Source organism: Panthera uncia, assembly GCF_023721935.1.
Source record: "Panthera uncia isolate 11264 chromosome A1 unlocalized genomic scaffold, Puncia_PCG_1.0 HiC_scaffold_17, whole genome shotgun sequence".
Classification (NCBI taxonomy): Eukaryota; Metazoa; Chordata; class Mammalia; order Carnivora; family Felidae; genus Panthera; species Panthera uncia.
Window position 1 is genome coordinate 152,233,332 of NW_026057577.1, and position 27,667 is coordinate 152,260,998.

At 47.7% G+C, this 27,667-nt stretch overlaps 2 protein-coding genes and 1 long non-coding RNA gene across 8 annotated transcripts in view; 1 reads left to right on the forward strand and 2 right to left on the reverse strand.

Moving 5' to 3' along the window:
* The window catches only part of PDCD6 (programmed cell death 6), a 21,433-nt gene extending 2,624 nt beyond the window's left edge, over positions 1–18,809 (reverse strand). The window contains exons 1-5 of one of the 5 annotated variants that reach the window (XM_049648337.1): positions 18,621–18,809; positions 17,686–17,747; positions 8,556–8,600; positions 7,406–7,558; positions 1,933–2,042 (exon numbers count right to left, since the gene is read on the reverse strand). In XM_049648337.1, the coding sequence (XP_049504294.1) occupies positions 1,933–2,042; positions 7,406–7,558; positions 8,556–8,600; positions 17,686–17,747; positions 18,621–18,715 (465 nt within the window). In that variant the 5' untranslated portion in view covers positions 18,716–18,809. Of the gene's footprint in view, positions 1–1,932; positions 2,043–7,399; positions 7,559–8,555; positions 8,601–17,685; positions 17,748–18,122; positions 18,449–18,620 lie in introns of those variants that run through there. The other 4 variants (XM_049648336.1, XM_049648341.1, XM_049648338.1 and 1 more) reach the window with 4 other exon arrangements.
* Positions 18,780–20,239, forward strand: LOC125934760 (uncharacterized). Its single transcript, XR_007461521.1, has 2 exons — positions 18,780–19,100; positions 20,008–20,239. It is a non-coding gene; the product is annotated as an uncharacterized LOC125934760 (long non-coding RNA).
* Positions 20,240–24,066: 3,827 nt separating this feature from the next.
* Positions 24,067–27,667, reverse strand: part of SDHA (succinate dehydrogenase complex flavoprotein subunit A) — a 29,891-nt gene continuing 26,290 nt past the window's right edge. For both annotated transcript variants that reach the window (XM_049648335.1, XM_049648334.1), the window contains exons 14-15: positions 26,264–26,377; positions 24,067–24,393 (exon numbers count right to left, since the gene is read on the reverse strand). In XM_049648335.1, the coding sequence (XP_049504292.1) occupies positions 24,307–24,393; positions 26,264–26,377 (201 nt within the window). In that variant the 3' untranslated portion in view covers positions 24,067–24,306. The remainder of the gene's footprint in view (positions 24,394–26,263; positions 26,378–27,667) is intronic.

The window sequence follows — 27,667 nt, forward strand, 5'->3', positions numbered from 1 at the left end:
TCTCTCTCTCTCTCTCTCTCTCTCTCTCTCTCTCTGCCCCTCCCCTGATGGCGCTCTGTCTTGTCGCTCAAAAATAAATAAAAATGTTAAAATTAAAAAAAAAAATTTATAAGCTACCAGGACTCATTGTCTAGATGCAAGTCCTACCGAAATATGTACAGATAAAACAGTTGCTTTCCATGGCCCAAATCTGTTTCAGAGTAAGGGGTGGGGGGAGTGTTACGGTTATGCAGATATGACATCAAGCTGTCCATCAGCTGCTAACTGCTGAGTCTGAGTGAGGGGCACATGGGCTCATCACACTGTTGTCTCTATTACTTTTTTTTCATTTGTCACAATAAAAACTTTAAAAGCTATCTATGGGTTTATCAGTTCACTGCAGTTTTTAAAAAAAATTTAATGTTTGTTTGTTTATTTTGAGAGAGAGAAAAAGAGCACACGCACAAGTGAGCAAGGGGCAGAGAGGGAGGGAGAGAAGCAGGGCTCACGTGAAGCCGGACTGGAACCCATGAACTGTGAGATCATGACCTGAGCCGGAGTCAGACGCTTAACCGACTGAGCCACCCAGGTGCCCCTAATGCTTGCTTATTTTTGTGAGAAATAGGGAGACAGAGGATCTGAAGTGGGCTCTGCGTTGACAGCAGAGAGCCCAATGCGAGGCTCGAATTCGTGAGCCGTGAGATCATGACCTGAGCCGGAGTCAGATGCTCCCCGACTGAGCCAGCCAGGCATCCCTGGTCCACTGCATTTCTAAGCCTCAATCTATGTAACCTGGATCCTCACCTAGAGACAGGAGCAGCGGGGACTGTGTGGGCACAGCAGGGCAGACTCGGGCACTCCTGCCCTCGGTCTCTGGAAAGGGTCCTCAACCTCCGCACTAGTTTCTCTCCCAGCTCAAGAAGCAAGGCCATAGGAGGGAAACACCAAGCACGGGGTGAGTGGGTTCCACGGGCTCCACCAGATGCTGGCTGGCAGTGGCCACAACATGGGAACAAGGCCCGTGTGCTCAGGAGCCAGCTCTTGCCCCTGCAGCTGACCTCACTCAAAAAGGGAGGGCACAGTAAAGATCAAAATGGAAAATTTATCCTCTTCCTCAGAATGAAAACACAACAAAAGTACCAGAGAACACATGTAAATAACCCACTGGATTTGGAAGACATGACCTCATCTGAATGGACTGCTAATACAGCTGAGCCCCCCCCCAAAAAATGTGGGGGTTGGGGGCAACAGGCCCTGGAGCAGTCGAAATCCACATGGAACTCTGATGCCCCAAAACGTTAACCACCAATAGCCTGCTGCTGACCAGACGCCTTACCAGTAACAGCCAATTCACACATACCTTGCGCACATATTGTGTAAACTAAGCTAGGAAAAGAAAAACTGATTAGGAAAACCATAAGGAATATCATTTACAGCCCTACACCGTATTTATCAAAAACAGTCTTGGGGCGCCTGGGCGGCTCAGTCGGTTAAGCGTCCGACTTCAGCCAGGTCACAATCTCGCGGTCCGTGAGTTCGAGCCCCGCGTCGGGCTCTGGGCTGATGGCTCAGAGCCTGGAGCCTGCTTCCGATTCTGTGTCTCCCTCTCTCTCTGCCCCTCCCCTGTTCATGCTCTGTCTCTCTCTGTCTCAAAAATAAATAAAAAACCTTAAAAAAAAAGATTTAAAAAAAAAACAAAAACAGTCTGCAAACGAATGGACCCGCACAGGGTCTCCACAGGGACACAGTGCACTACCGGGCCATACCGCCACCTAACAGAATAACTGCTTCTCCACAGACAAGACAAACTTTTATAAGCTCCAGAAACTGATCTTACTCCATTAAACTGCAAATTCCAGAATGCAGGTACTTCCCTTTTCCTCTGCTTTCACAGACACTCCTGTCCTGCTCCACAGCTCAGCTCACTGTGAGCCTCCACCGAGCCCCAATTACCTGCAAGACGATGCAGCCCTGGATGAAGTCATCAAACGCGATCTGCCCCCGCCCTTGTCTGTCAAACTTGCGAATGAGGATGTCGTGAAACTGGTCAGAGAGCCGGTACCCTTGAAGAGAAAACAGAGAGTGAAGAGAGGGCCAGGAGAGCAGACATTCCCGTCAACACGCACATCCTCCTTCCAAAAGGCCCCACAGCCTCTTACAGCAGCTGATAACAAATGGCCGAGGCTGGGGGTGGAAACACAAGGCGCAAATGCATTCGCATGCACTCTAGGAACGAAGTCATCATTCTGCGATCCCTCCCATGACTCCCCATCTGCAGTCCTGTGAGTGGCTGACCTGAGGACCACCGCTTCTTCCTGGAAGGGTGAGCGTAACCCGGAGGCCAGAGCTGTCAGGCACAGCAGGTCATTTACGTGCGCTCACTAGTTCACATCAAGTATACTCACCCTACTGTGCTGCACCCCAAAAGTCACCCTGCAGGGCAGCCAAGGCTTCATTCCCTGAATACAGTGAAGTTATCATTTTACAAACGGTAAGTTTCATTTTAGATTTGAAAGATAAAACATCACTGAAAGCTTCCAAGTAAACAAAATGTAAACTTAGGGAAGCAGCAGATTAACTGATAGGTACTCCTATACATCAAGTAGCACAGACATTAGGCAGTAAAAGATTATATGGAGTAAGGCAGCCTCACAAGCTTCATAACAACTTGAGGGCCATCAGATGTTATGACGAAGAGTCACTGATTCCACCTCCAATTTACTGAATAGGTCTTGAAGAGGTCACCAGCAGGGAGGTGGTTTTAAAGACAGAGAGACACAATGGCCATGTGCCTGTGGGATACCCCTCGGGGCCGCTCTAAATGAAGACATCTACTTCCTTCTCTACTAATCCCACTACCTGTGTGCCTCTGGTGTCCTTACTTATTCAGGAGAGAAGATCCAGGGGCCAAAATACTTTTACTGGTTTCGGTCCTGTTGGAATCTTTGCGAGGATATATATACACCTATTATCTGAGTGAATTTCACAGTTAATTACCTGCAAAAGCACTTACTTTTCTCAAAATGATTCAAACATGCACACACGACAGCACCCTTCCAGAGTGGTCAGCATACTCTATGCGTCTGTGACTTAAATCCAGGGCCCCCCTTCCTTGCCAGTTGATTAGAAAACCGGACCCATGACTTAGAAAACAGAGACAGCAGGTACTGAATGGGAACCACTCCCCCTGACCCCTACGAGTCTCCTCTCTTCACACTTGGCACCTGTGCCTTTGGGCAATAAGAGGTCCAAGCTGGTGAGGGTTGAGCTCATCCAGGGTGTGGACAGCAGACAACGGCCACTGCGGTGCCGCTCTCCGGCCTAGTCACAAACATACAGGCTGGATCTCCACAATCTGTACAGAAAATGGAAGCAACTTCTATCATCCCTGGGACTAACTTCCAATTTCCCTGCTCTTCAATAGTATTGCAGTGAGAACAAAACCAAAGGAAGTCAGACCAGAAAAACGGATGATGAACAAACAAACTATAAAAAGGATGTTTCTATAAGAGGCAAAATTTGAGAGCAGACTGTTCCCTAAGAACTTCCTTCAGTGAAAACCCACACAGTGATAACCCCACCCTCATAAATTAAGAGGAGGTGCCCTGTGGAAATGCAAATCAGAACAATGAGATACCTCACACCTGTTAGAATGGCTGGTATCAAAAAGACTGGAAACAAGAGGTGTTGGCAAGGATGTGGAGAAAGGGGAACCCTCCTGCACCTGTCGCTGGGAATGCAAACTGGTGCGGCTGCTCTAGAAGACAGTATGGAGGTTCCTCCCAAAGTGATAAACAGAACTATCCTATGAGTCAACAATTCCACTACTGGGTATCTACCCAAAGAAAATGAAAACACTAATTCGAAGATATATAAAAATGCCTGTGTTTATTACAGCATTATTTACAGTAGCCAGGATATGGAAGTAGCCTGTGGTCATCGAAAGATGGATAAAGATGTGGTGTGTGCACACGTGCGTGCGCGTGCACACACACACACAAATATTATGCGGCCATAAAAAAGGATGGGACCTTGCCATGTGTCACAGTATGGATGGACCTAGAGGGTATCACGCTCAGAGAAATAAGGCAGAGAAAAACAAATACCAAATGATTTCGCTTATATGTGGAATCTAAAAATAAAACAAATGAGCAAACAAAACAGAAACAGACTCATAACTACAGAGAACTGGTAGTGGCCAAAGAGGAGGAGGTGAGGGTGGGTGGGTGACATAGGTGAAGGGGATTAAAAAGCACAAACTTCAGATTATAAAATAAGTGAGTCAGGAAATGAAAAGTATAACATAGGGAACATAGTCAATTGTACTGTCAGAACACTGCGTGGTGACTCAGATCGTGTAATGTACAGTGTTGTCGAATCTCTATGTTGTACACGTGAAACTAACACGACATTGTCTGTCAACTATACTTAAATAAAATGAAAAAAAAAAAAAAAAAAAAAAAGAGATGCTCTCCACGTGCAGCCCCAGCCTGTGACCCTGGTCAGGACTGGGCCCTTTCAGACCTGACACACTGACCACAGGGCCACACCCTGACCTTAAGAGAATGAAGTTCTCTCCTTAGAACTAACAGGCGCAGGAGGGGTGAGACATCAGAGCTACCCTGAAGACCCCACATCACCTATTCTCAGCAGCCTGGCATGACAGCATACCTTCAGTAACTACTCTCCAGGGGACAGAGACTGCAGCAAGGGACAGGCCCATGTTTACAACCAGCCAATGGCATGAAAAAGGGGTGGGGGCTGCCTGTGGACCTGCTGGGACCCTAACTCACACAAATGGACGGTTAACCTCTAAGGTGGGTCCATGGTGCGGATTTCGTGGACGTAGTGCACACGCCCCAGGGAAATGCTGCTGAATGGAGTGTGCTGGGACCACGGCGCACAGGCCCCGTCAGCCTTGGCACACAACAGGGGACAGAGCAAATGCAGCATGAAAATGGTAGCGGCTGGGATGGGTGACGACTGAATGGAGGGTCCTGACACTTGATAACTTTCATAACCTCTTCACCAAAAAACGCTGGGCGGAGGGAGAGGGAGCAGCCCCGTGCCCGCTGCCCTGCCCACAGGGGAGGACCGCCCTGCACGTGAGCAGACTCCCACTGTGGGAGCGGTCAGCTCCCCGCTAGCAGGAGTGTGAGGGCCATGCCCCACACACCTCTTTATTTCCAGGTCTCTGTACCTGGTGCATAGCACATACTAGAAATGGGTTTACAAAAGGGATGTGTGAGCCATCATACCCAGCACGGGGCCTGTGAGGGTGACCCAGTGCCACCAGGACCAGCCTGAGACATCAAGTGGAGCTGACAGAGGTCGGAGGACGCTGTGGGGCTTGCCCCCCACCCCCAGACTCCCTCACACACATGCAGAGCTGAAATGCAGCCCCCCTGTTTGACCAGGGCAAGAGAGCTGTCCTTAGGAGTCAAAACCGAACAGACTTTGGTTCAGTTACTACAGAAAATCTTCCAAAGTGATGACTATGTGAAAAGGAGAATAATGTTCCTTTTCATAGAAGGCATGGATCCAGAGCAGGCTCTCAGAAATCAAGAACCAACCACAGGGAGAAGCTTTTAGAATAACTACAATGCACCACAGAATACTTTTCTCCAGAAAGCGCTCAGAAGTCAGGAAGGAGCCCGGCCCTGCCCAGACCAAGAGGGCCTGCTGGCTCCTTACCGCAAGGAAGCGCCACATGACCTCTGTGACCATGCAGCCATGGCTGCAGATGCCAGGGCCTGATGGGCACTCGGAGGTCAGAGAGGCCAGTGGCACGGCCCACCCTAGCATTCCCACTGTGAGCTCCAAGGACCCACTGGACACCGGCACTGAGTAAAAAGAGGGCTCTGGGCCTGACAACTTTACAAAATGCCATGTTCCCTGACACCTAAGGTCACTTGTCTGGAAGTAATTCACAGGATGCAGGTTCCTCCCAAGCTGTCCTCAGCCCAGCCGGGCCTCCAGCTACCTGCAGCCCCAGGACCACCATCTGTGGACAGCTGCCAGCCACCCCTCCCAGATCTTCCATTCGGCCTGACCTTCTCCCCAACCTATAGGTAGAGCAAAGTCAGAAGCATTCCCAGTCCCAATGCAGCGAACCTGAGGTCAAGTCCTGCCCTAACCCTGACCCACACCCAGTGAGCTGAGAACACAAACGTGCTATGGATTCCCGGGGCCTCTAACTGGATACCACCGGAATTCATAAGGCAACAAACTAAGAGAAAGAGAAAGACAGCCATGAAGTATGTGCCCAAAGGAAAAATGGGGGAAGGACAGAAGTTAATAACACATTAACATAAGAACTAAAAATGTGCTTTGTATTATTAAAACTCAAAATACCTAGAAGTACGTTATACATTATGACAGTATATTATTATAACTTTAACTTAAAAAAATTTTTTTAACATTTATTTATTTTTGAGAGACAGAGGCAGAGCATGATGGGGGAGGGAGGGGGAGGGGGAGGGGGAGAGGGAGAGGGAGAGGGAGAGACACAAAATCTGAAGCAGGCTCCAGGCTCTGAGCTGTAAGCACAGAGCCCGACGTGGGGCTCAAACCCACGAACTGCGAGACCGTGACCTGAGCTGAAGTTGGACACTCAACCGACTGAGCCACCCAGGCAACCCATAACAGTATATTATTAAAAAAAAAAAATAGTACATTATAAACAAACTTGCCTAATTTTTTTTCTAGCTGGCATTTATAAGCAGACTTTTAAGCAAAATATAGAAGGGGTTTTGTAATAGGGGCCCAGTGAACAGAGGGCTGAGTGAGACCATCCCAAACACACCAGACTCTGGGTGAGACTCCCACAAGCCCCGGACAAATACCCCATGTCTGCACAGCCCTACACACCAGAAATCCCACCTTCCTCTCAGACCCACACCCCCGCATCAGAGGGCCCACTGACCCACTCTGGAAGGCCGTGCGAACACTCCCAGCAGCACAGCACACTTGAGCCTGCACGCACTTGAGAACGGGCACTTGCACGCCTGCCGACACTGTGTCTGCAGCTTACAGAATCATCTCTGACGAGTGTCTGGATCATCCTGCCACGTGTTGTGATGTATCAAGAAATAGGAGCTGCTCGACATTTTCTTTTCACTTATTCACGTTAAACCGTTTCCAAAGCTGCCTCATTCTCAATGTGAGTGAGACATCACTACATTTCACAAGTGAGAAATGATTGTATAGCCCTTATCTCATTTTGGATGCGAAAAAAACCCACATAAAAGTCTTCAGGTCAAATATAAGCCTTCGTGATATAAAAAGTATCAAAGTATAAATCTGTATGCCAAAAAAAGTCATAGTTAAAAAAATCAGTAAAATGAACCAAGTAAAAAAACATTAATGGCACCTAGGTTCCAAAATGAAACATGCTACACAATCAAGATAAGTGAATTACCAAAACCTGAGAGGGCTTGCTTGAGCTCGTTCTTGTCAATCATCCCAGAGTTGTCCCTGTCATAGGTGCGGAAGACGTTCTGCCAGTCTGTGATGTACTTCCAGACGCCAGTGAACTCGCTGAAGTTCACGCCAGCCTTGTTCTCTCGGTCGAACATAGCTGAGACAGAAAGGAACGTGAGTGGTGTGCAGCAGCTGGCATCTCGTCGGTCATCGGCAAGCAGCTCGACCACAGCACAGCCACGTCCACACCCGCCTCGGGGTCAGGCCGGTGCTCGGCCAGCAGGTGCCCACGGCCAAGAAATGCTCACTCGTTGACTGGGAGGGCCAGACCACCTCTGCCGGCTGGCTCTCCGGCCACAGCCCCTAAGCCACGTTAGACAGACGTGAGGCACACGGTAAAGAGGGAAGGGCAAGAAAACACGGGCAGAGCCACAACACAAATAACGCTTCACAGCGAAGCAGGCTACAAAGACACGGCACCTGGTGGATACTCTCACTTAGCCAGGAAGAAAGCAAAGTGCAGACCGAAGGAGCCCCTCCACTCTCTCAGTTCCCAGACCTGGGCCCAACTCCGGGCACCGCCACTTCCATTCTCCCAGAGGACCTACGCCCACCAGCGCAGGCCCACCCCAGTGACAAGAAGACTCTATTGGCTTCAGGTTTTTTCTCTTAGGAAGACTTTTCATTTAAAAAAAAAAAAAAAAAAAAAACAGCCCAATTCCGGGTCCAAATATGAAAGAACCTACAACTACATCTCCATGCAATTGCAAAATGGCTAAAAATATATATATGAACTCAGTCTGAACTACTGCTGAGAAAATGACAAATCATTTGGTTTCTTTTCAGGAAGAGACGCTAATGGAAGATTGAAACATGAGCGCTCTTGGCTGCTCAGAAGTACACTATAATTCAGTGAAAGCGCACAGAATGAAAACTCAGGTCAAAAACTGAGTATCGGGTGTTTCCGCCAGTCAACAATCGTGCCAGATACGGACGGTGTGTGAAGCGCGCCGGTCCTGTAGGTACTTGAACTCTTCAGAACCAGGATGTGAAAGGACACGTCAGACAATGAGCTCAAGTGCTCAGCTGGGACGGCAGGATGAAGCAGGACAGGTGCCTGCCTGCACAGGCGGGACAATAGCACCTTTACTTACATATGATTGACCTGACAGTCACTGGATTAAATGGAGTCCACGTGCCTGAAAATAAGCGACAGGAATTACAGTCAGACACCAGCAAGCTCTAGGTTTCGAATCTGTACCATCTGAACCTAACAAAAGTAACTTGGGGGTCACGGGAAGACCCTGGCACCACACTGCTCAGCAGGGACACTGTCCCCAGGGGACATTTCTGGTTGCCATGACCACGGGGGGCTGTAAGCACGTCATGGTTGGGGTCCCATCCCACACTGTGCAGGAGTCCCTTGGCCCCAACAGACTAACATTCCAAGCTGTTTATAATGACGTGAAGCTGGGTACTTTACCGTGTAAACAAGATACGGCTTTAGAGTATTTTAATATACACTCAGTTTTCCAGGCGTTCAGCCACCAGGTAAGTTGAGAGGTATACTGAAAAACATACCATACAACCATGCCTTAAAGTCTTCTCCTAAGATTACAGTCTGCGCGGTATTTTCCTCGCGAGTGTGAAAAAGCAGACTATGGCACCCTAGGGTCCACTTCCGTATAGTAGTGGGGATATTACCAAATATTTGTCATAAAGAGACTGCTGAATCTGACAGAACCGTTTATCAACTGATAATGAAATGTTCACTAGATACCTTTACGCCCCCAAATCTGTTTTCAGAGTGATTTACACCATTACCAATTTTTACACTAGCTAAAAACAAGGAAAAAAAGTGTTTTTAATGTGGAGGGAAAGCAGGGTCTCTCCCTACACCCCACTTGCATGGAAACACCTCATATTTCCCTCTCTGTATAAAACTCCGTGTTTCTCACAGAGACCCACCCCCTGACCTCGCATCGTGACCTTTCGCTCGGAACTACGGTTCCAAAGGGAACCGTCCTCCACGCTGGGCTTTCCCGCTGCGGCTCCCAAAGGCTGTGCCTGCTCACCTCGGGGCTCCCGCACGCGCTTCTCCAGACCCGAGGTGTGCCTCCCAACACACGCACATCCTTCACCTTCACCTCTCCTTTAAGCCACGGGAAAACGCGTCCTCAGCACAGCCTTCCCTGAGCGCCCCACGTCCCCGCAGCCCCTAAGCTAAATCCGTCAGCTCTGTCAGCGCAGGTTCGAGCTCCCCCTTTGGAACAAGTGCCACCGTAATTACTCGGTGAAGGCTGCTCTTCCCCTGAAGGCAGCGGCACACCTGTCCCTGTGCCTGGCACATCGGGGTTGGAGAAGCATCTTCTGCAGGCTTCACAGACGTTCGTGGGGGGGGGGGGGGTGGGCAGAGCGGGCAGAAGACTGTATACGAAGCTATTAGGGCACGTTATTGAAAACCCGTATCATGAAACTATGTTACAGAGAACGCAACAGAAAAGAAAGTTCTAAAGACAGAGAGTGTCACTTCCTCACCTCATTTGTTTTTCCCTCCCTCCCAGCTAGCTGCTGCAGGCAGCGACCTGCTGTGTCCACAGGAGACAGCCCACCACGGACTAGAAGCCCTAGGAACCTAATGCACCTACTGAAGCCTTTTCCGATTCACTTTTCCTTTGTCTTCCCTTCACCTCTGCTACAGGCCGATGCGCTCTCAATCTGTGAAGGTGAGGGCGGCCCCCGCAGGCCATCCTGACTGTGAGCAGAAGCCTCACGAGCCATCTCGCAAATGACTCGGCCAAACGAGTTTGAAACAAAAGCAACACAAGTGCAACAGCTGAGTAGTGTGCAAACGTGAGCACCTGTTGTGGTGAAAGCCAGGAGCCACCTGGAAAGGCACACGTGGGGTGCCCAGGGAAGGCGCATCCCTGAGGTGGCCCGTGGGGATTGGCAGCCATGCTGGAGGATTCTGCGGATGGCAGGGGTCCCAGGCTCCGGAGAGCAACCGGTCACCATGCGCCGAGTCAAGGACGGAGACCCACAGGTTTCCTGCGGGGCTATCGCGCAAGGGGAAGGCGGAGGAGGCAACCTCTTGGTACCCCTGCTCATCCTTCTCGGTACCCAAACGGGGCCCGACTCTACACAGAATCCAAGGGGTAACGACAGCCAACAGTTAGGTCTTGTGGCCTGGTTCTCAGACTAAACATAAAAAGCTCAGCAACGCACAATGAAGCTGCAACACTGCAACATGCACACATTTAATATCTCAGCTGTGTTAAGCACTAAATGCACCTGAGCGTCAGCCTGAAACTCTTAAGTGGTTTATAAAACAGTTTTCTGTAAGAAAATACAACGCAAATAATCAATTTAACACACTCACTAAAAACAGGGGGTACATTATAAAGGTAGACTTTTTTCACAAGCCCTACAACTCCATAACCCTCTAGCCCAGGTTTCAGGGCCACCTACGATTTCAAACACTCCCATCTGCTTCTCCCAGACAGCAGCATGTTTGAATGTTAGAACCAGTCATCTTGCAAAAGCTTGCCTGTTGGGCTTTTACCTAGACTTCTAGGTGTCCTGCCTCAATTTCATCTTAAAGAACTAAAGAATACAGCAATGTCATTTCCCACGTAAATTTAATACACTTTTGTCCCCTATAATTTGGGAGCAGGGCTGAAGCCTTAAGAAGCCACCCTAAGCAAATGACAATGGCCCAAAGAACCATCCACGGTTGTAGAGACAGCCCCCATCAGGGTGCCTTACCATTTCTCCACTTAACTCCCAAGCACACAAATTCTGTCAAGAACCTGCATCCGCCTCCATTTTCCAAGGGGGAAAAAACCCATTCTGCTCTGGTAATATATTGTCTTTTCACTCTCTCCGAAGAGTTTTCCTTATTGAAATTATGTCCCGTTAACCACAGGCTTAAACTTTGGCTTTAGGGAGTGGTTGGGGTTAGGAGTTCACAACATCCAGCATTTGCACAATCGAGACACTTAACTACTTGAAATCTCTAGGGGCAACAACAGCAGCAGAATGAGACTTTTCTACATCATCACTGGTGATCTCTTTCCACTTTATTGCATCAGACCTAGAACTCCCAGCGTTCCTGGCCTTTTCTGCCAGAGAGGAGCTACAGATGAGGAGGTATAAGCAAATCCTGCAGGGACGGGCACACAGCACAGGCACCCAATGCACACAATCAGCAGAACTTCGGTGTCTCTTCAGGTTCAGCACAGTCCCAGACTTCGCCAGTGCTGGAATGACAACTTCAAATAGCACAGTCAGAAACATGACCTTTCTGAAATACTGATCAACAGCACTGATCTGATAAATGCCACAGCTGGAAACTGGTTCTATGAAAGTCTGGGTCAAATTACTACAGCATTTACATTAATGAAAATTAAAAACAATCTAAGTGACTACTAGTGAAACACTGTAAACTCAGTCCCAGAAGACACACGGTCTCCCAGTTCTACAGCAGACAGATGCAGGATCTGGTGCAGAGGGGCTTGGCTCCAGGGGGAAAAGGATCTAAACTTCCAGTCATCCTATTTTTACATCCAAAGAAACTGGGGCCAGAAGTGCAATGTGCTCAAGGTCACGGAGAAACTTGTCGGCAAAGCCAGGTCCATCGAATCCCGACTTTATTTTGTTTCTATCTGCAACTTTGGCGGGGTGCATCTCTGGGAAGAGCAGACACGACAGGCTGTGCTGGAGTTGCCAAGACCACCCTCAGGCTCCACGACTCGCTAGGACTCCAACACTCAGGCAGTTCGTTACAATGAAAGGCCAGAGTAAAATCAGCAGAGCAGAGAAAGGCACTAGGAGAATTCCGGTGGAGACCTGTGCAGCGCCCAGAGGGACCCCCTCATGGAGCCACACAGGACGTCCTCACTCCTCCAGCTAGGAGTCTTGAGGACAGAGGCGAAGTACTGTCAACTAGGGAACTCCCCAGTCTACAACCCAGGGTTTCTCTTGGGGAGGCAGGCATGGACGCTCCAGAGACCCAGAGGGAAAGCAGGTGTTTGCCATAAATCGTACTGTTGGGATCAACTATATAGGCCAACAGGTACCACACAGCTCAGGGCCCTCAGTGGGCCAAACACCCTTCTCAGTCAGAATATCCCAGGAGGCAGCCGGCCATGAAAATCCTTCCTGGGAAGGAGCAGGCTCAGAGCAACCCAACTCAGCAACTGCGGAGTCAGCCCTTCTCCGCACACAGGCGGATGGAAGCTGAGGGTAAACCTCTAAGTGTCCCTCCTGCATTACCAGCAGCAAACACCCTTACCCACCAAACTGGGACTGTCAGGGCAGGAGCAGTGATGGGACCAGAAGCACTGGTGTGCAGGGAACAGTCTGCTTATATGGTCTGATTTCTCTCATTTCTTCCATTTTTTTTTTTTTTTTAGTATTTATTTACGAGAGAGAGAGAGAGAGAGAGAGAGAGAGAGAGGGAGGAACAGGCAGAGACAGAGTACAACCAGGGGAGGGGCAGAGAGAGAGGGAGAGAGGAAGACACAGAATCCAAAGCAGGCTCCAGGCTCTGAGATGTCAGCTCAGAGCCCGATACAGGGCTCAAACTCACGGATTGTGAGACCATGACCTGAGCCAAAGTCGGATGCTTAACTGACTGAGCCAGTCAGGTGCCTCTCTTCTTTATTTTTTTTAAGTTTATTTATTTGAGAAAGAGAGAGAGACAGTGTGAGTATGAGAGAGAGAGAGAGAGAGAGAGAGAGAGAGAGAGGAGAATCCCAAGTAGATGCCACAGTGTCAGCCCAGAGCCCGATGTGGGGCTCAAACTCACAAACCGTGGGATCATGACCTGAGCTGAAATCAAGAGTTGGTCATTCAACCAAGTGAGCCACCCAGGTGCCCCCCCCCATTTCTTCTTAATATGGGATCCTCAAGAAAGCCAGAACTCTATTTTGATTAAAAAAAAAAGAATATATGAATTATTATTTTTTTAAAGTGCAGCTAAAAAAGTCTCCACAAAATACCTATCTAGGTTATGTTAAGACAAACCTGCAGAACTACAAAAAAGAGGCTTGAGCAAAATAAAATTCCCATAATTCCAAGAAATAATGTGCAAATTAGGAAAAAAAAAGGTACTAAACTCAAGATAGTTTATGAGATGTTATTTCAAAATGAAGGCAAGGGAACAGTCGTCTTCTGTCTTTCTTCATACCTGTTAACCACAAACCTTCCTGAGAGCAGCCAATTTTAGAAACTTTCCTATGGAAACAAGTCTTATAAAGGAGTCAGTGTATGGGACCCACAAGTACTTCTTCAGGATGGTTTCAACTGGATATTAGCAGAGAGCACACAGGCACAGATTTAATTAAAGTGAGAAATCATACAAGTTTGTATCTTCAGTATTTCTAACCAGTAATAGACCAAGTAAACCAACTTCCTGAAATAGCCTACTATTCCGGTTCTAATATGAAAACAGAACCCCAATACTGGGAGAGCAATCAGAAGTCAAATTTCAACTGCATCAGCTCCAGGAAGTCGGGGGGCGGTGGGGGGGGGGAACAGGATGGACACAGGCCCGTCCAGTGAGCAGTGCCTGGGCACACAGAGCAGCTCCACAGAGGAGGGAGCCCAGTCTGGCCTTCCTTCGAGAAGTGGACAGTCTAGTGGCCAGAGACAGCTACGACAATGATCGTGTAGAATACAGAGAATGGAGAGCAGGGAGCGTCCAAGAAAAAGCAGCGATGCTGAGGGGGCTCAAAGGCAGACAGGGGTCTGAAACACAGGATGCACACAGCTTCCCCTCATGTTGACGAAGGGCAGGTGCTCTAGGCAGGAGTACAGGACCCACGGCAAGCGGTGGACACTCTCCTGGAGACAAATGGGAAGATACCAGGGCTCACGGTGCTGTGACACCTAGCTGTGAAGTACACCCACAGCACAACATGAGCACGGGCACCGAGGGGTGCCAGCAACACACATCTGGGTTTAAATCCTGTGCTACAGCTCAAAAGCCACAACGGGTAACTCCGCAAGCGATATGATACCACCTACTCTGTGAATGTGCATCATACATAACCTGCCTTACTGCAGAAAGAACTTAAATGTACGCAGATATCCACAGTAGAGCAAAATGAAGTAAATTTTAATCATACTGGATGGGAGGAGAAAGTAGGAGGATAAGAAAGGGCTCTAAGACTAGATCAGTAAAATCCCCCTCTTAAAATTCTAAATTCATGCTACTGACCAGCCACCAATTTAAACTTTTTCACAGCTAATTTGAAGAGGCAAATCTAACTGGTTGAAAGATTCAGGGTTAATAAAATGCAAACAAAGCAAGACAGAACAGCCACCAAACGTGCTTGGAACACCAGAGGCACCGTCCCCGCTAGGGAGAAGGGAGCCGGCCATTTGCCTGGCAGTCACCCCGCAGAGAGCATGCCTCTGTCAAGGTGAACGGGGAGGCCAGTTTTTACATGTCTTGAACAAGAGCTGAGGCAATCCCACAGGGCAACTCAATAAAAGGGCCTCCACAGGGCCACCGAGACAGTCCCGACAGATACTAGGTTAGAGCAGGTGTTGATTTCAAAGGGTCTCAGCAATGGTGAACCTAACATCCTCTAGACAACTGTGAAAATTCATTCTCTTTTAAACAGGCTCCTGGTAGATATTTAGTAGGAGCTGAGTTCAAGATTATGCTCTAACAGAGTAAAGACCCATATTCTTTAACAACCAGCTGAACTAGGGGCATTACTACACCCTCTAGTGAAAATACAGAAGCCTAACCCTATAGGTCAGATTAGGTCCCACCACCATGCCCCGGGGGCTCAAACAACAATGCTCATGTGAAATCAGGTTTGTTAAATGCTGGCACAGTGCCTACAAACAGTGGCTGCCCCTCATGCGGCACCTGAGCTGGCTGCCTGGCCTGGCTGGTGACAATACTCCTCTTCCACTCAGCCAACAACGCAGTCCCCCTGCTATGTGTCAGGCACTGCACCAAGCGCTCTGCGCGCACTTCCTCTACCGACCCTCCCAGGAGGGTCAAGTCCTTGCCCAAAGTCGTATTCCTAGAACGGAGAGAGCCAGGATCTGAACTCAGACAGGAGCCCCCAGGTGGACACTGTCATGCTAATGAGGTCAGAGTGTGACCATCACTCTTGAGGGGCAGGTTTCACAGAGATCCCAAACCTGGGCAGCACCCTCAAAACTTCAAGCAAATGGACAAAAAGAGTTGGTCCTCACTTACTGGAAAAGAACTCAGAAGGAATGCCTCTGAAGCATGACCTCTGAGCGTGCTTTCTGGAGTGGCCACCCTCTGGAACCTCTGACCACATTTAACAGAATGTGAAGACATACGTTTTGGTGAACACTTAGAAAGTTTTAAGCCAGATTTGCCAGGTCATAGCCTGCTGGATTCCAGCTGTTTCTGACATGTTCTAGTAACCTTATCTTCTACTCCTCCAAGTGTAACCAAGTACTGGAGACACAAAAATTGAAAAGAGATTAGTAATGATAAGCGAGGAATCAAGAAGGCACAATTGTCAAATGAGAGTAACGAAATTTCTTTTTTTTTTTATGTCCATTTTTATTTTTGAGAGAGAGAGAAAGAAAGAGCAGGGGAGGGACAGAGAGAGAGGGAGACACAGAATCTGAAGCAAGCTCCAGGCTCCCAGCTGTCAGCACAGACCCCAACATGAGGCTCGAACCCATGAAACGTGAGATCATGACCTGAGCCAAAGTGGGACGACACTCAACCGACTGAGCCACCCGGGTGCCCCATAAAGAAATTTCTTAATTTTGTAAACACAACTATATAGGATTTTAAGAGACAAAACAGATGAACATAAGGGAAGGGAAACAAAAATAATATCAAAACAGAGAGGGGGACAAAACAGAAGAGACTCATAAATATGGAGAACAAACTGAGGGTTACTAGAGGGGTTGTGGGAGGGGGGGATGGGCTAAATGGGTAAGGGGCACTAAGGAATCTCCTCCTGAAATCACTGTTGCACTATATGCTAACTACCTTGGATGTAAATTTAAAAAAAATTAAAAATAAAATTTAAGAAAAATTTCGTAAACTCAACAACATAAATACATGTGAAGTTATACACCAATATCTGTGGCCCACATATGTTAAATACTGGGGGAAAAAAGTCAGTGGTATGTACCGTTCTTTAAACGTATTAATCTGTAAATACAAACCCTGCACTTCATGTAAATCACGAGGCAATAAACCACACTAAATGCCTGGTATGTACCCACAATGAGGGCACGTATTCTCCTTTAGCCCGATATCCAGCACTGTGAGGTGGTGGCGGCATCCTTACTTTTTCTAGAACATCAAACTGGTTCCTACTAATAAAAATGAATCTTGGGGCACCTGGGTGGCTCAGTTGGTTAAGCACCGACTTGATTTCAGCTAGGTCATGATCTCACAGTTCGTGGGTTCGAGCCCCTAATTGGGCTCTATGCTGACAGTGTGGCGCCTACTTGGGATTCTGTCTCTCTGACTCTCCCCCACTCTCTCACACGCATGCACGTGCGCTCTCTCTCAAAATAAACTTAAAAAAAAAAAGAGTCTTCCAACATCTTAGAATCGATCCCTTTCTACCTTAAATGGCACACCTCTGGAAAGACAAGCTACAAATCTAAGAATCAGAAAAGTCAGTGGCATCTGAGGGATTTTTTTAAAAGGCAAAAGAGCCAGGTAGTTAATAAAATAAAAGGTCTCAAACAATACTTCTGTGGATTAATCAGGCTGAAACTGGCAAGAAGAGAACTCCATGGAGAGCCCCCAACACACTGCCATGTAACAGCTATGGTCCTTTATCCCTGTCTGAATGCCTAGTATTCTCCCACTGATAAGACCATCTTCCCATAATCCACCTGCCAGAGCCACATCCCCAACATCCCAGTCACTTCCCCATGGTGCCCTTGGCACCTTGATGATCCTCTCCCAAGGGGTCACAGAGATACAGTCACGAAAGGAATCAGTGATCTTTGATGTACCTGAAGCATATTAGCCCTACAAAGCTAAACTTCCTATCCTTCCCTAAAACCTACACCCTATCCTCCACTTCTCAAGTGCTTCCCTGCGCCTGTCCATGCAGGGGCTGGAACAGCTCGGCAAGGTCCTTGGCGCAGGATACCCACTGGCAAAATAAATCAGAAGCACCTCCACCACATGCCAGTAACAGTAATTAGGCCTTCATAACTCCTCTGTACTTGGGAAAAGAAGTTATTTACTACAGGTGGGTCAGGCTCAAAGTTCAGCAGAAGTCCTGACGACTAGGTCCCACTCACCATTGGAGAGTGCTTGCTGAAGCTCGTTGTCCGATATCACCCCGCTCCTGTCTTTATCAACCCTACAAAATCAAGACCAGTTAAGCTGGTGAATAAAAGAGCAGGACAAGCAAAACATGTCAAGCATAAACACTTCATTCCTCTGCCGAGCCTACGTCAACTCTCACTCTCGCATCCGCATGGGAACAAGGTTCTCCCAAAGAGATGGCTCCTTTTGCCTTGTCAAGCCTTTCTCCTTTTCTTTCCCTTGGACAGTCTGAATTCTCTCCTTTTCATAAACAGCAAAAAGACTGCCTCAGACGTCCTTCCGTGACCATTGGTCACTCATTCACTCTGAAGGGCAACCCGGGGACAGAATATGCTGCAGTGCCAGTCTCCAGCTTCTTTCCCAGCTGCTGGACGGTAACAGCGCTGGAGCAGTCTGTGTTTCTGTTTACCTTAAACAAGCATCCCCGAAGACCCTCCCGGAGCAGCAATCCCCTGAGCTGTAGGCTCAGGGGTGGGGGCCGCGATCCCCTGGACACCTGCAACGGGCTTCGCAACCTCGACAGGGGCCTGGGGAAAGGGGGGGTTTCCGGCACGAGGTCGGGGCCAGACCTAAGGGAACCAGGAAGGAGGAGGCCAGAGGCCGAAGGGAAGCAGGAAGGAGGCCAAGGGGGAGGCCGGAGGGAGCCAAGAAGGGAGTCAGGGTGACGGGAGACCAAAGGGAAGCAGGAGGGAGGCCGAGGGTAAGACCAGAGGGAGCCAGTAAAGAGGCTGGGGAGAGGCGTGGGGGGGGGGGGGGGGGGGGGGGGGGGGGGGGCCGGAGGGAGCCGGGAAGAGGGTGTGGGGGGGGTGGGGGGGAGCCAGGAAGGAGGCCGGGAGGTGGGTGGCCAAGGAGAACGTAGGGGAGACCGGTGGAGCCTCGTGAGTGCCTGGGTGGCGCCGGGCCTCACCTCTGGAAAACGTTCCACAGGAAGCTCTGGTCTGGCAGCGCCGCGCCTCCAGCAGGGCCGGCCCCGGGGCCCGGGCGGTACGGGTAGGCGGCCATGGGCCCAGACGCACTGCCGGGCCGAGGCTGCAGGCGGGGGCTGGGGGCTGGAGGCTGGAGGCCGCTCCACTTCCGCCTCTCCTGAGGCGGGGCCTACCGCTTACGCCACTTCCGGGAACGCTGGAAGGAGGCGTGTCCCCGCTGGCAGCTGGAGCGCGGCCTAGGCCTGGCGGCCCCGTTGCTAAGCAACACCGACGCCCTGGCACGCGGGGGAGCGGATCCCGCGCTACCCGTGCGCGCTGCCAGGGCCACGGACCCGGCGCAGGTACCGCTTACACCCGCAAGGCGACAGCGGTTTCCCCCCAGCGTGTTTAAGTTTTGCATCAAAAAGTCATCAAAGGGATGCGAGGGACTCTTGCTTTCGGCTCAGGTCGTGATCTCACAGGTTCGAGCACGGGATGGAGTTAGGGTTAGTTAGGGTTAGGGGTTAGTCCTGCTTGGGACTGACTCTCTCTCTCTCTCTCTCTCTCTCTCTCTCCCCCCCTCCTCCTCCCCTGATCCCGTACTCTCTCTCAAAATCAATAAGCTTTTTAAAAAGTCATCAAAGTGAGCGTGGCCGAGGGGAAGAACGCGTCTTTCTGGAATGTGTCAGACTTCCCACGTGTCCTCCTGTCGTGTCACCTTGCCCCTGCGCGGCCTGCACCTCACTGGCGGTTCTGCTGCTGGACACCGCCGCAGGCAGGGGATCCCTCCCCGTGGGGACCGCAGCGCGCTGCAGGCTTCCCGCAGACCCCGGAAATTGTTCCCTCTGCTACAGAGCCTGTTCCAGCCCCTGGGATTTTAAGTGCTGTTTGGTCCTCATGGCTGGGTTTCTTGAGGCGAGACCCTCCCACAGTGCTTCCCAGTCCCCGAAGGACCGAGAGTCCAGGAGCTGGCCTCCAGCCCAGAGCCCCCCTTCTCTGAGGACACCGATACATTATCCAGGCCCTTGGCGCGGCCACAGACGTGACCAGGGATCACTCTCTGCCCGCTTTCCTGCATCCTAACCACCACACGATGTGAAGAGGGTTCTTGCAGGTTCTTCAAGGAAATTAAAATATTCTGACTTTGGCATTCACCTACAGGGCTAATCTACAAAACTCTTAACGTGTGGTTTTCCCATGACTTAGTGAATTCAAAAAGTTTCTAATTTTCTCATAAAGTTTTCACTTCAGTTATTGAATAATGTTTTCTAGAATTTTCCACAGGTCTTTGATCTGTGGCTTCTGAAATCCATCTGTAGTCCCATCTCTGGCTCCTTTTCTGTTCTAACTCCACAAAATTAATAACTGATTTTGCAACACGATTTGTAGGGAAACTTCAGCAAGAACCATCTCCGCAACTGCAGCAGGCCCTGGCCTCCCTCTCCTGACAGTGTCACTCTCCACCAACCTGTGGCCAAGTCCCCAACCTGGATGGCCACAGCCAGCACCATCTGCAGGGCCTAGAAGTGTTCTGTTCTGCCTTCTGTTCGTTCCAGGTGTGCAAAATAAACCATCCAAAGGAAGGAGCACTTCCTGAATGCTCACAAGGAGTGAGACTCTACCCTAGTGTGTCACTGTTCCTTTGAGTAACCCTCACACCAGCGCCTCAGGGCAAGCCACCAAGGTCTGCGTTTTACTGATGAGAAAACCATGGCCGGCCTAAGGTCAAACAGGCAAGGAGATTTTAGGCCAGGCCTAGCTCTGCTTTCCTGCGTCACCTGTCAGGGCAAGGCTGACTCTTTTTTTTTTTTTTTTTTTTTAAACATTTATTTATTTTTGAGACAGAAAGAGACAGAGCATGAACCGGGGAGGGTCAGAGAGAGAGGGAGACACAGAATCTGAAACAGGCTCCAGGCTCTGAGCTGTCAGCACAGACCCCGACGCGGGGCTCGAACTCACAGATGGAGAGATCATGACCTGAGCTGAAGTCGGCTGCTTAACCGACTGAGCCACCCAGGTGCCCCAAGGCTGACTCTTAAAAGAGAGATTAATGACTAGAAAATGAAGGTTTAGGGAAAATTCTCCCCCTCCTCCCACCAACATATACCCAAATGTACAGATCAATCTAGAAGGCGTCAGCAGAGACTGGCCTGGTGCATCCCTCCCTCACCATGGCCCTTATTTCTAATGAACGTCTCTGGCTCTGATAGGCTGGATAGAGCACGGCAGGTGGGTCACAGCCCATGCTGTACTGGGAGGGCAGGACCAAGCCTCTGAGCCCTCCAGCTGCCATCGATGGGAGTGTTGCCTGGAGTCCTGTTGCCTCCTTACGAAAATGCTGCGCAGCCACAGGGAGACCTTCTGCCAACAGAAAAGAGGCAGATCATCCCCTGCCTAGTCCCGCTGACTCAATCACTTAAAGTATTGATGTACTTGCCCTATCCCCTCGCCGATCTTGGGATTCAATTCCCTCCTAACCAGGTCTGTTCTAAGCTTTCCATGTAGGTGGTGCTCCTGGATGGGAAAGTAGAGAAGTAAACTGAAAGACAGCACTGCTCTCTTCCTCCCATTAACATTAGCACATCACGTGTCTAATGTTGGGCCAGTCTTTCCTTTGGTGTAATATCTCTGAGCTAATTGAAAAATGCCTCTACTACTATCCTTAGAGTTTTTCTAAATGTTGGCTCTTTCTGGGTGCTAGGATTCCTCACACTTCACAGTCTACCCTCTTGTTATCTTATGTCTTTGGCATATACTAAGCCCTCAGTAGACAGTGAACAAATGGATGACCAAATAAGTTTCGTGCCCATTTGTTTTTGTGCGTGAATGTGCGCACACACACATATTTTGTATTTATCCACCCTTACAGCTTTCCCTCTGAAGCCACTTTGATTCATTATTTATGCCTCATTTCACATCAGCAATGGCTTACACTGTGACATTTACATGGAGACCTGTGTCACTTTCCCTTTTACAGACTCTGGTGCAGAATTCTAGGGGACAGCTGACTGCCCAGCCCTCTACATCCTATCCAATCGATATTCTTTACAGAATTAGTATTGCTAGAGAATGACCTACCACTTTTTATTTAACTCAGGTTTCTGAGCAGTGGTCAATTTATCAAATATACGCTGTTTAATGTAAGATAATAGTAAATGTCTATATTGGTGTTGGCCAATTGAACTTTCTGCAATGATGGGATTGTTTTGTTGTCTAGTGTGGGAGTCACTTGCTACATATAGCTACTAGTTGAAATGAATCAAGGTGACTTGGGAATTTAATTTTAAATTTTATATAAATCTAGCAAACAATAGCTATGTGGCTATGGCTAATGATATGGACAGTATTTAAGTCTGAGTATTGTACTGTATCTTAATTTTGTTGCTTCTTTTTATCCAGATTAGAAATGATTCACATCTCTCTGGGCAGTACTCTAGTTTTTTACTTTGATGCATTTTTTTTTATTATCTTTGGTCTGTCAATTCCTTCAACGTGTGGGTTCTCCTAGAAACCTTGAATACACAATGTATAAAACATTTCCAGTATGAAATATTCTGTCCCATAGAAATGTGCATTTCCAGACCAGCCACTCCCCAGTGGTTTTCTTGGTCTCACAATGTTGAGAAGTAGCAGACAGACATAAAGAGGCTGCCACCCTCAGTTACTTCTTTGGAACCAATCAGCACTTTTGTTGTCTTACCATGCTTCACATACATGCCTTCGCTACCTTTTCATTCACTGTCTTAACACTGAAATGATGCTGAGGTGCCTATGTTTATACTCCCACTTCTGCAAAATGCTTTGGCTATACCTTGTTCCATCTGCTGGTTGGGATGGAGGTCTGAAGTTGTCAGCAGTCTTTGCATCTGTTGTTTTCTCCTGAAAATCACCCCCTTCATGTTTGTTGAACCACATGATCCTGTGCAGGTGGTTTTCAAAGTGTGGTCCCTGGACATATTAAAAATGCAAATTCTCAGGCCCAACCCCAGGACCTACGGAACCAGAAGTCCTGTGGTGGGGTAAGGAATTATTCAACAATCCTTCCAGGTGACTCTGATTCACAGGCAAGTTCCAGAACCACATTAGGGATTGCAAAAAGGGGGTCTTTAAATTCTATCAGTCCTTACTCATTTATCTGAAGGAATTCCTTTGTAAAATACATTCCTAATTAACTAGGTTACCCTGAATGGCAATGTGTGGATAAAAGGCAGGATAATCATGATTTTCCTTTAATTGCCCATTTTCAGTGTTAGTAGTTAGTGCCTAACTTGCTTAATTGTGTGTTTCTGTTTGTTCAGTTTTGGCTGAGTTTTTACACTGTCATTATAAATCAACAGCATGTTTTTAATATAGTCACTCAGTCTCAATCAATGCAGCCACCATTGTTTGCTGGCTCCAATGCTCTGGCCCCAGTGCTCCCTGGGGCCAATGCTCTGGCTCCAATGTTTCTGGCCCCAGTGCTCCCTGACGGTTTCCAGCTCAGAGACCTTTTTAGGCTCATCTTAAACATTTCCTCCCCCAGCCCAGGAATCAGCAACTCTTACTTGCCATCATACTTTCTTGGCAAAGCTGTGGGAAACAGCAACTCTCCTCCATCACAGCCCCTAAGGAAGAGAATTTGGGAACGTCTAACGAAACAATATGTGCATTTACCCTTGGACCCAGCAATTCTACTTCTAGGACTCCACCTCAAAGAAACTGGCGAAGAAAATGACTTCAAGCACACAGTTACTCATTGTGGCATCTGTAATACTGGAAATAACACAAATGCCCATCAATGGAGGGTAAGGTACACTCATGCAGCCAAAGGAAGGAACAAAGACTCACTGATAAGGAGTGACCTCCAGATATGCAGACAAGGAATGCACAATGGTCTATACATCATAATGCAAATACAGATTTGCTTTCTTCTTCTCTTTAACCATTTAGCTAAGAAGATAACTAAAGTGGTTGCTATGAGGGAGAGAAGGGAGAGAATGGAGGAACAATTAAGGAGGTTAGCTCCAAATATAAGGGACTCTGAAAGAACATAAATGTTTTACATATTTGCAAAGTAAGTTTTTAAGGACCATCCTTAAAATTGAAAAACAGACAGTAATATCAATGACCCTACCTGCTGTGGACTGGAGTCTACAGAAGCCAGCCCTGAGACAACTACTAGGAAGGAGACCCCAAGTAGCAGCTGAAAGCAAGTAGGGAAAGAAGAAATCCATCTGTTTCCTTTAGTATCCGGTTATTTAAATACTTTAGGACACATGTTCACATATTAAACCATTTGCTTACTAAGAACAAGGAGAATATGTTTATTTCTTTCATGTGCTGTCAGCATCGAAATTCATTTTTACTTAATTATATACTACAACAAAATTTCTGGATTTCGATACTTCAGGTCAACAAACAGGCCTCAAGTCAAACAGTATAACCTCATAAATGGACTTGGAATAGAAATAGGTTTGTAATTTATGTTTATTTAAGAATCATGCCCAGTTTTATTAGTTCACAAGAATGAAGCCTCACACTTCCTGGCTATTGATTACTGGCAAGCTTCTGGCCACCAGGTAGATGATACCTATTCGAATGGTGACCCTTGTTCCCTTGAGGACAGGGTATCAATAGGACAGTTATGATATAAAAGCACACATGAGCTATTATTATACATGGGTACAAAGTCGGTCACCTCTGGCCCAATCAGTAGGAGCGAATGGCTGGAGGGACTGTGGCACAGTCTGCCTCATTCAAAGTTCTGTCAATGACGGGTCTGTACTCCAAGGAGACCTTAAAAAGAAAAATTGATAGACAAAATTTGTAGAAAACCACACAAACAGCATTCTCTTATGCTCTTTTGAAAAATTAACTATAAAACTTATTTGTAGGGGCACCTGGGCGGCTTAGTCGGTTAAGCACCCGACTCTTGATTTCGGCTCAGGTCATGATCTCACGGTTCAGTTCGTGAGTTCGAACCCTGAATGGGGCTCTGTACTGACAGTGCACAGAGCCTGCTTGGGAGTCTCCTTCTCTGTCCCTCCCCTGTTCTCTTTCTCTCAAACTAAAAAAAAAAGGCAAATTTCAGGAACTTAAAACCACAAATATGTACTAGAGTATTTTTCACTAACAAACTCAAAAAGGATCTAAAAGCACAACAGGGGACTGGCTATGTAAATTATGGTAAATCCATGTAGTGAAATACAACAATTAAAATAACAATGTACAAAATTCTTGATGCTTTACACAAATGCTCAAGAAGTAGGTGAAACCCTGTATATACTGTCATCCTTTAATTACATTTAAACTATATATTTTTCTACTCATATTTAAGGAAAGTATATAAACATACATATAAGGAAAAGTGTATAAACATACATGCAAAACCTGAAGGAAATATTTCAAAATGATAATAATGAAATAAAATAAAATTTCAAAATAAATTTTCAAAATAAACTTCAAAATTTCAGAAATAAAAATTTCAAAATAATAATAAGGGGTATCTGTGATTGGTGATCTTACAAATGTTAATTTCCTTTATCTTGCACTTTCTATACTTTCTAAAATGAGCACTTACTTCTTATATAATTGTAAAAAGTCTTGAACATTACCAAAAATAGGATTGTACTGAGACAGAAGTCTGATACCTTTCTAAATAATTTTTTTGATGTTTGTTTATTTTTTGAGAGAAAGCATGCATGATTGCGAGAGTGGGGGAGGGGCACAGAGAGAGAGAGACAGAGAGAGAGAGAGAGAGAGAAAGAAAGCACGAGAGACAGACAGAATCCCAAGCAGGCTCTGTGCTATCAGTGAAGAGCCCAATGCGGGGCTTGACCCCACAAACTGTGAGATCAGGACCTTAACTGAAATCAACAGTCAGACACTTAACTGACTGAGCCACCCAGGTGGCCCCAGTCTGATATCTTTCTACATACACTGTCAGAAAATAGCCTTCATGCAAAATTATGAAAATCACTGCCTGCCTGAAATAGCAGACACTAGGCACTCTGTATAAAGTGATGACAACAAAGCACAATGCAATTTCCGCAGACTGAGACAAATGATTGAGATGATCCCTTACAAGCCTGAAAAGCTTAAGGGTACACACTTTGTATCTTATTTCGGACTCTTAATGCCCAGGAGAAAAGTCAAATGGGTGAATTACCCTTCGGTGGAGTAAGACTGTGAGCCTTTATTGTACTTGTAGCTGGTTGTTCCCAGCACCCTCACCCCCTCCCCTTCTTGCTGTGCCCAGGCCAATGCCAAGGGCTGCACAGCATACCCTGGGTTCCCTGAGGCTGCACCCTGAGGTGGTCCGACCAATGGGAAGAAAGGAGTGTTTTCCCGTCCCACCCCCACCCCCTGATCTTGCTCTCTATGGGCTCCAGAATCCTCATCCCCTCCCCTGCTATCCAGGCTTGGGTGCTCACTCCTTGCCCAGTGCTAAGCTGTGGACGACCAGCCCTTCTGAACCACCTGCCCATGCTGAATTCTGCCTCCAGACAGAAGCTGACTGACAAGGTTTTTTCCAGTGGTATCTCAAATCTGTCAATGGTCGACTTAAATCCATGCTGCTTCTCCTAGTCCATCACACGCTGAACTCTAGAACATGTGGGACAGCGTATCTGTCAGCGATATGTGAACAGAACATGCCCCCATATACCTTCCCAGTCTTGATGTCGACATAGGAAAGGGTGTGCTTCCTCCAGTGTTCCTCAAATGGCTTCTTCTGCTGCCCCTGGATGGGCTTGGAGTAATCATACTCGTCAATCCGCTCCTGAGGCCAGAGAAAGTAAGTGTATTTCAGAAAATACCACTAACAATCACACTTCAAGTTTCTTACTTCTCTAACAGCAATTTAACCGGAAAATATGGCAAACTCATTGAAATGATACATGAGAGACCAGTCTGCTATGAATCCCCCTAGATCCCACCCAACAAGGAGCTATTCACGGACCCAACCAGACCTTGTTCTGAGCTGGGACATTCCTAGTCCATTTTTCAACCCATGCCCCTTCCTTCTACAATCCCTAATGAAACACCATTTTGTGTAGATCTGATCTAAAACAACACACAATGTGAAAAACAGTGCAACTGAGTCCCAAATGCAGGTGGGATGGAGAGATGAGACATGTGATCCATCTGCCAGTGGTCAGTCCTCCAGAGGACCTGTCCACCCTGGGGCTCCCAGACAGGCGGTTCCTCACTCCAGGGCCTCCACGGCGCGGGTCCCAACAAGGGTAGAATCCACCGAGGCCACAGAGCTAGCAGTGGGTCTGCAGCACCATGAGCTCAGAGCTCCATTTCTACAACCAGTGGGTGGTTTGGGTGTGGAAATCAGATCTTTTATGCACTTAAAAGTTTATCAAATACTTTGTCTTTCTGCTCTGTACTCTGGGAACTTTCATCTTCTTTCAGCTTTTATTGAAATGTTTCAGTTCTAGCAATTATATTAAAATTTTGTTCAAAAACTCTCAAAGAGAAGCTGAACACAATTAAGGAATACCCGGCACATAGTAATGAATAAGAATGTACAAGAGCCTCTTAAAATGAAAACCAGGGGCACCTGGCTGGCTCAGTCAGTGGAGCACGCAATTTTTGATCTCAGGGTTATGGGTTTGAGCCCCATGTTGGGTGTAGAGACAAATTACTTAAAAATAAAATTAATTAATTAAATAAAATAAAAACACTTTGCTTCTGTTTCTGCTGAGTGAGGTGAGTGTGGTGGTGGGGAAAGGCAAGCAAGTGGGGCTAGCACCTTCTTTCCCTTTTTGTTTATTTATTTTATAAGAGAAAGGAGCATGAGCGGGGGAGAGGGGCGGAGCGACAGAGGAGAGAGAACACAAGGTTTGATCTCACAAATGGTGAGATCATGACCTGAGACGAAATCAAAAGTCAGATGCTTAACTGACTGAGCACCGCGCCCCCCCCCCCAGGTGCCCCACCTTCCCTTATTTCTGAACACATACCTACAGGTGAGCTCTCCCTGGGAAGCAGCTTCCACCTGCTTATCTGCTAACACTGAAGGAAAACTCATTCATCTCATCACACAAACTGCCAACCAACA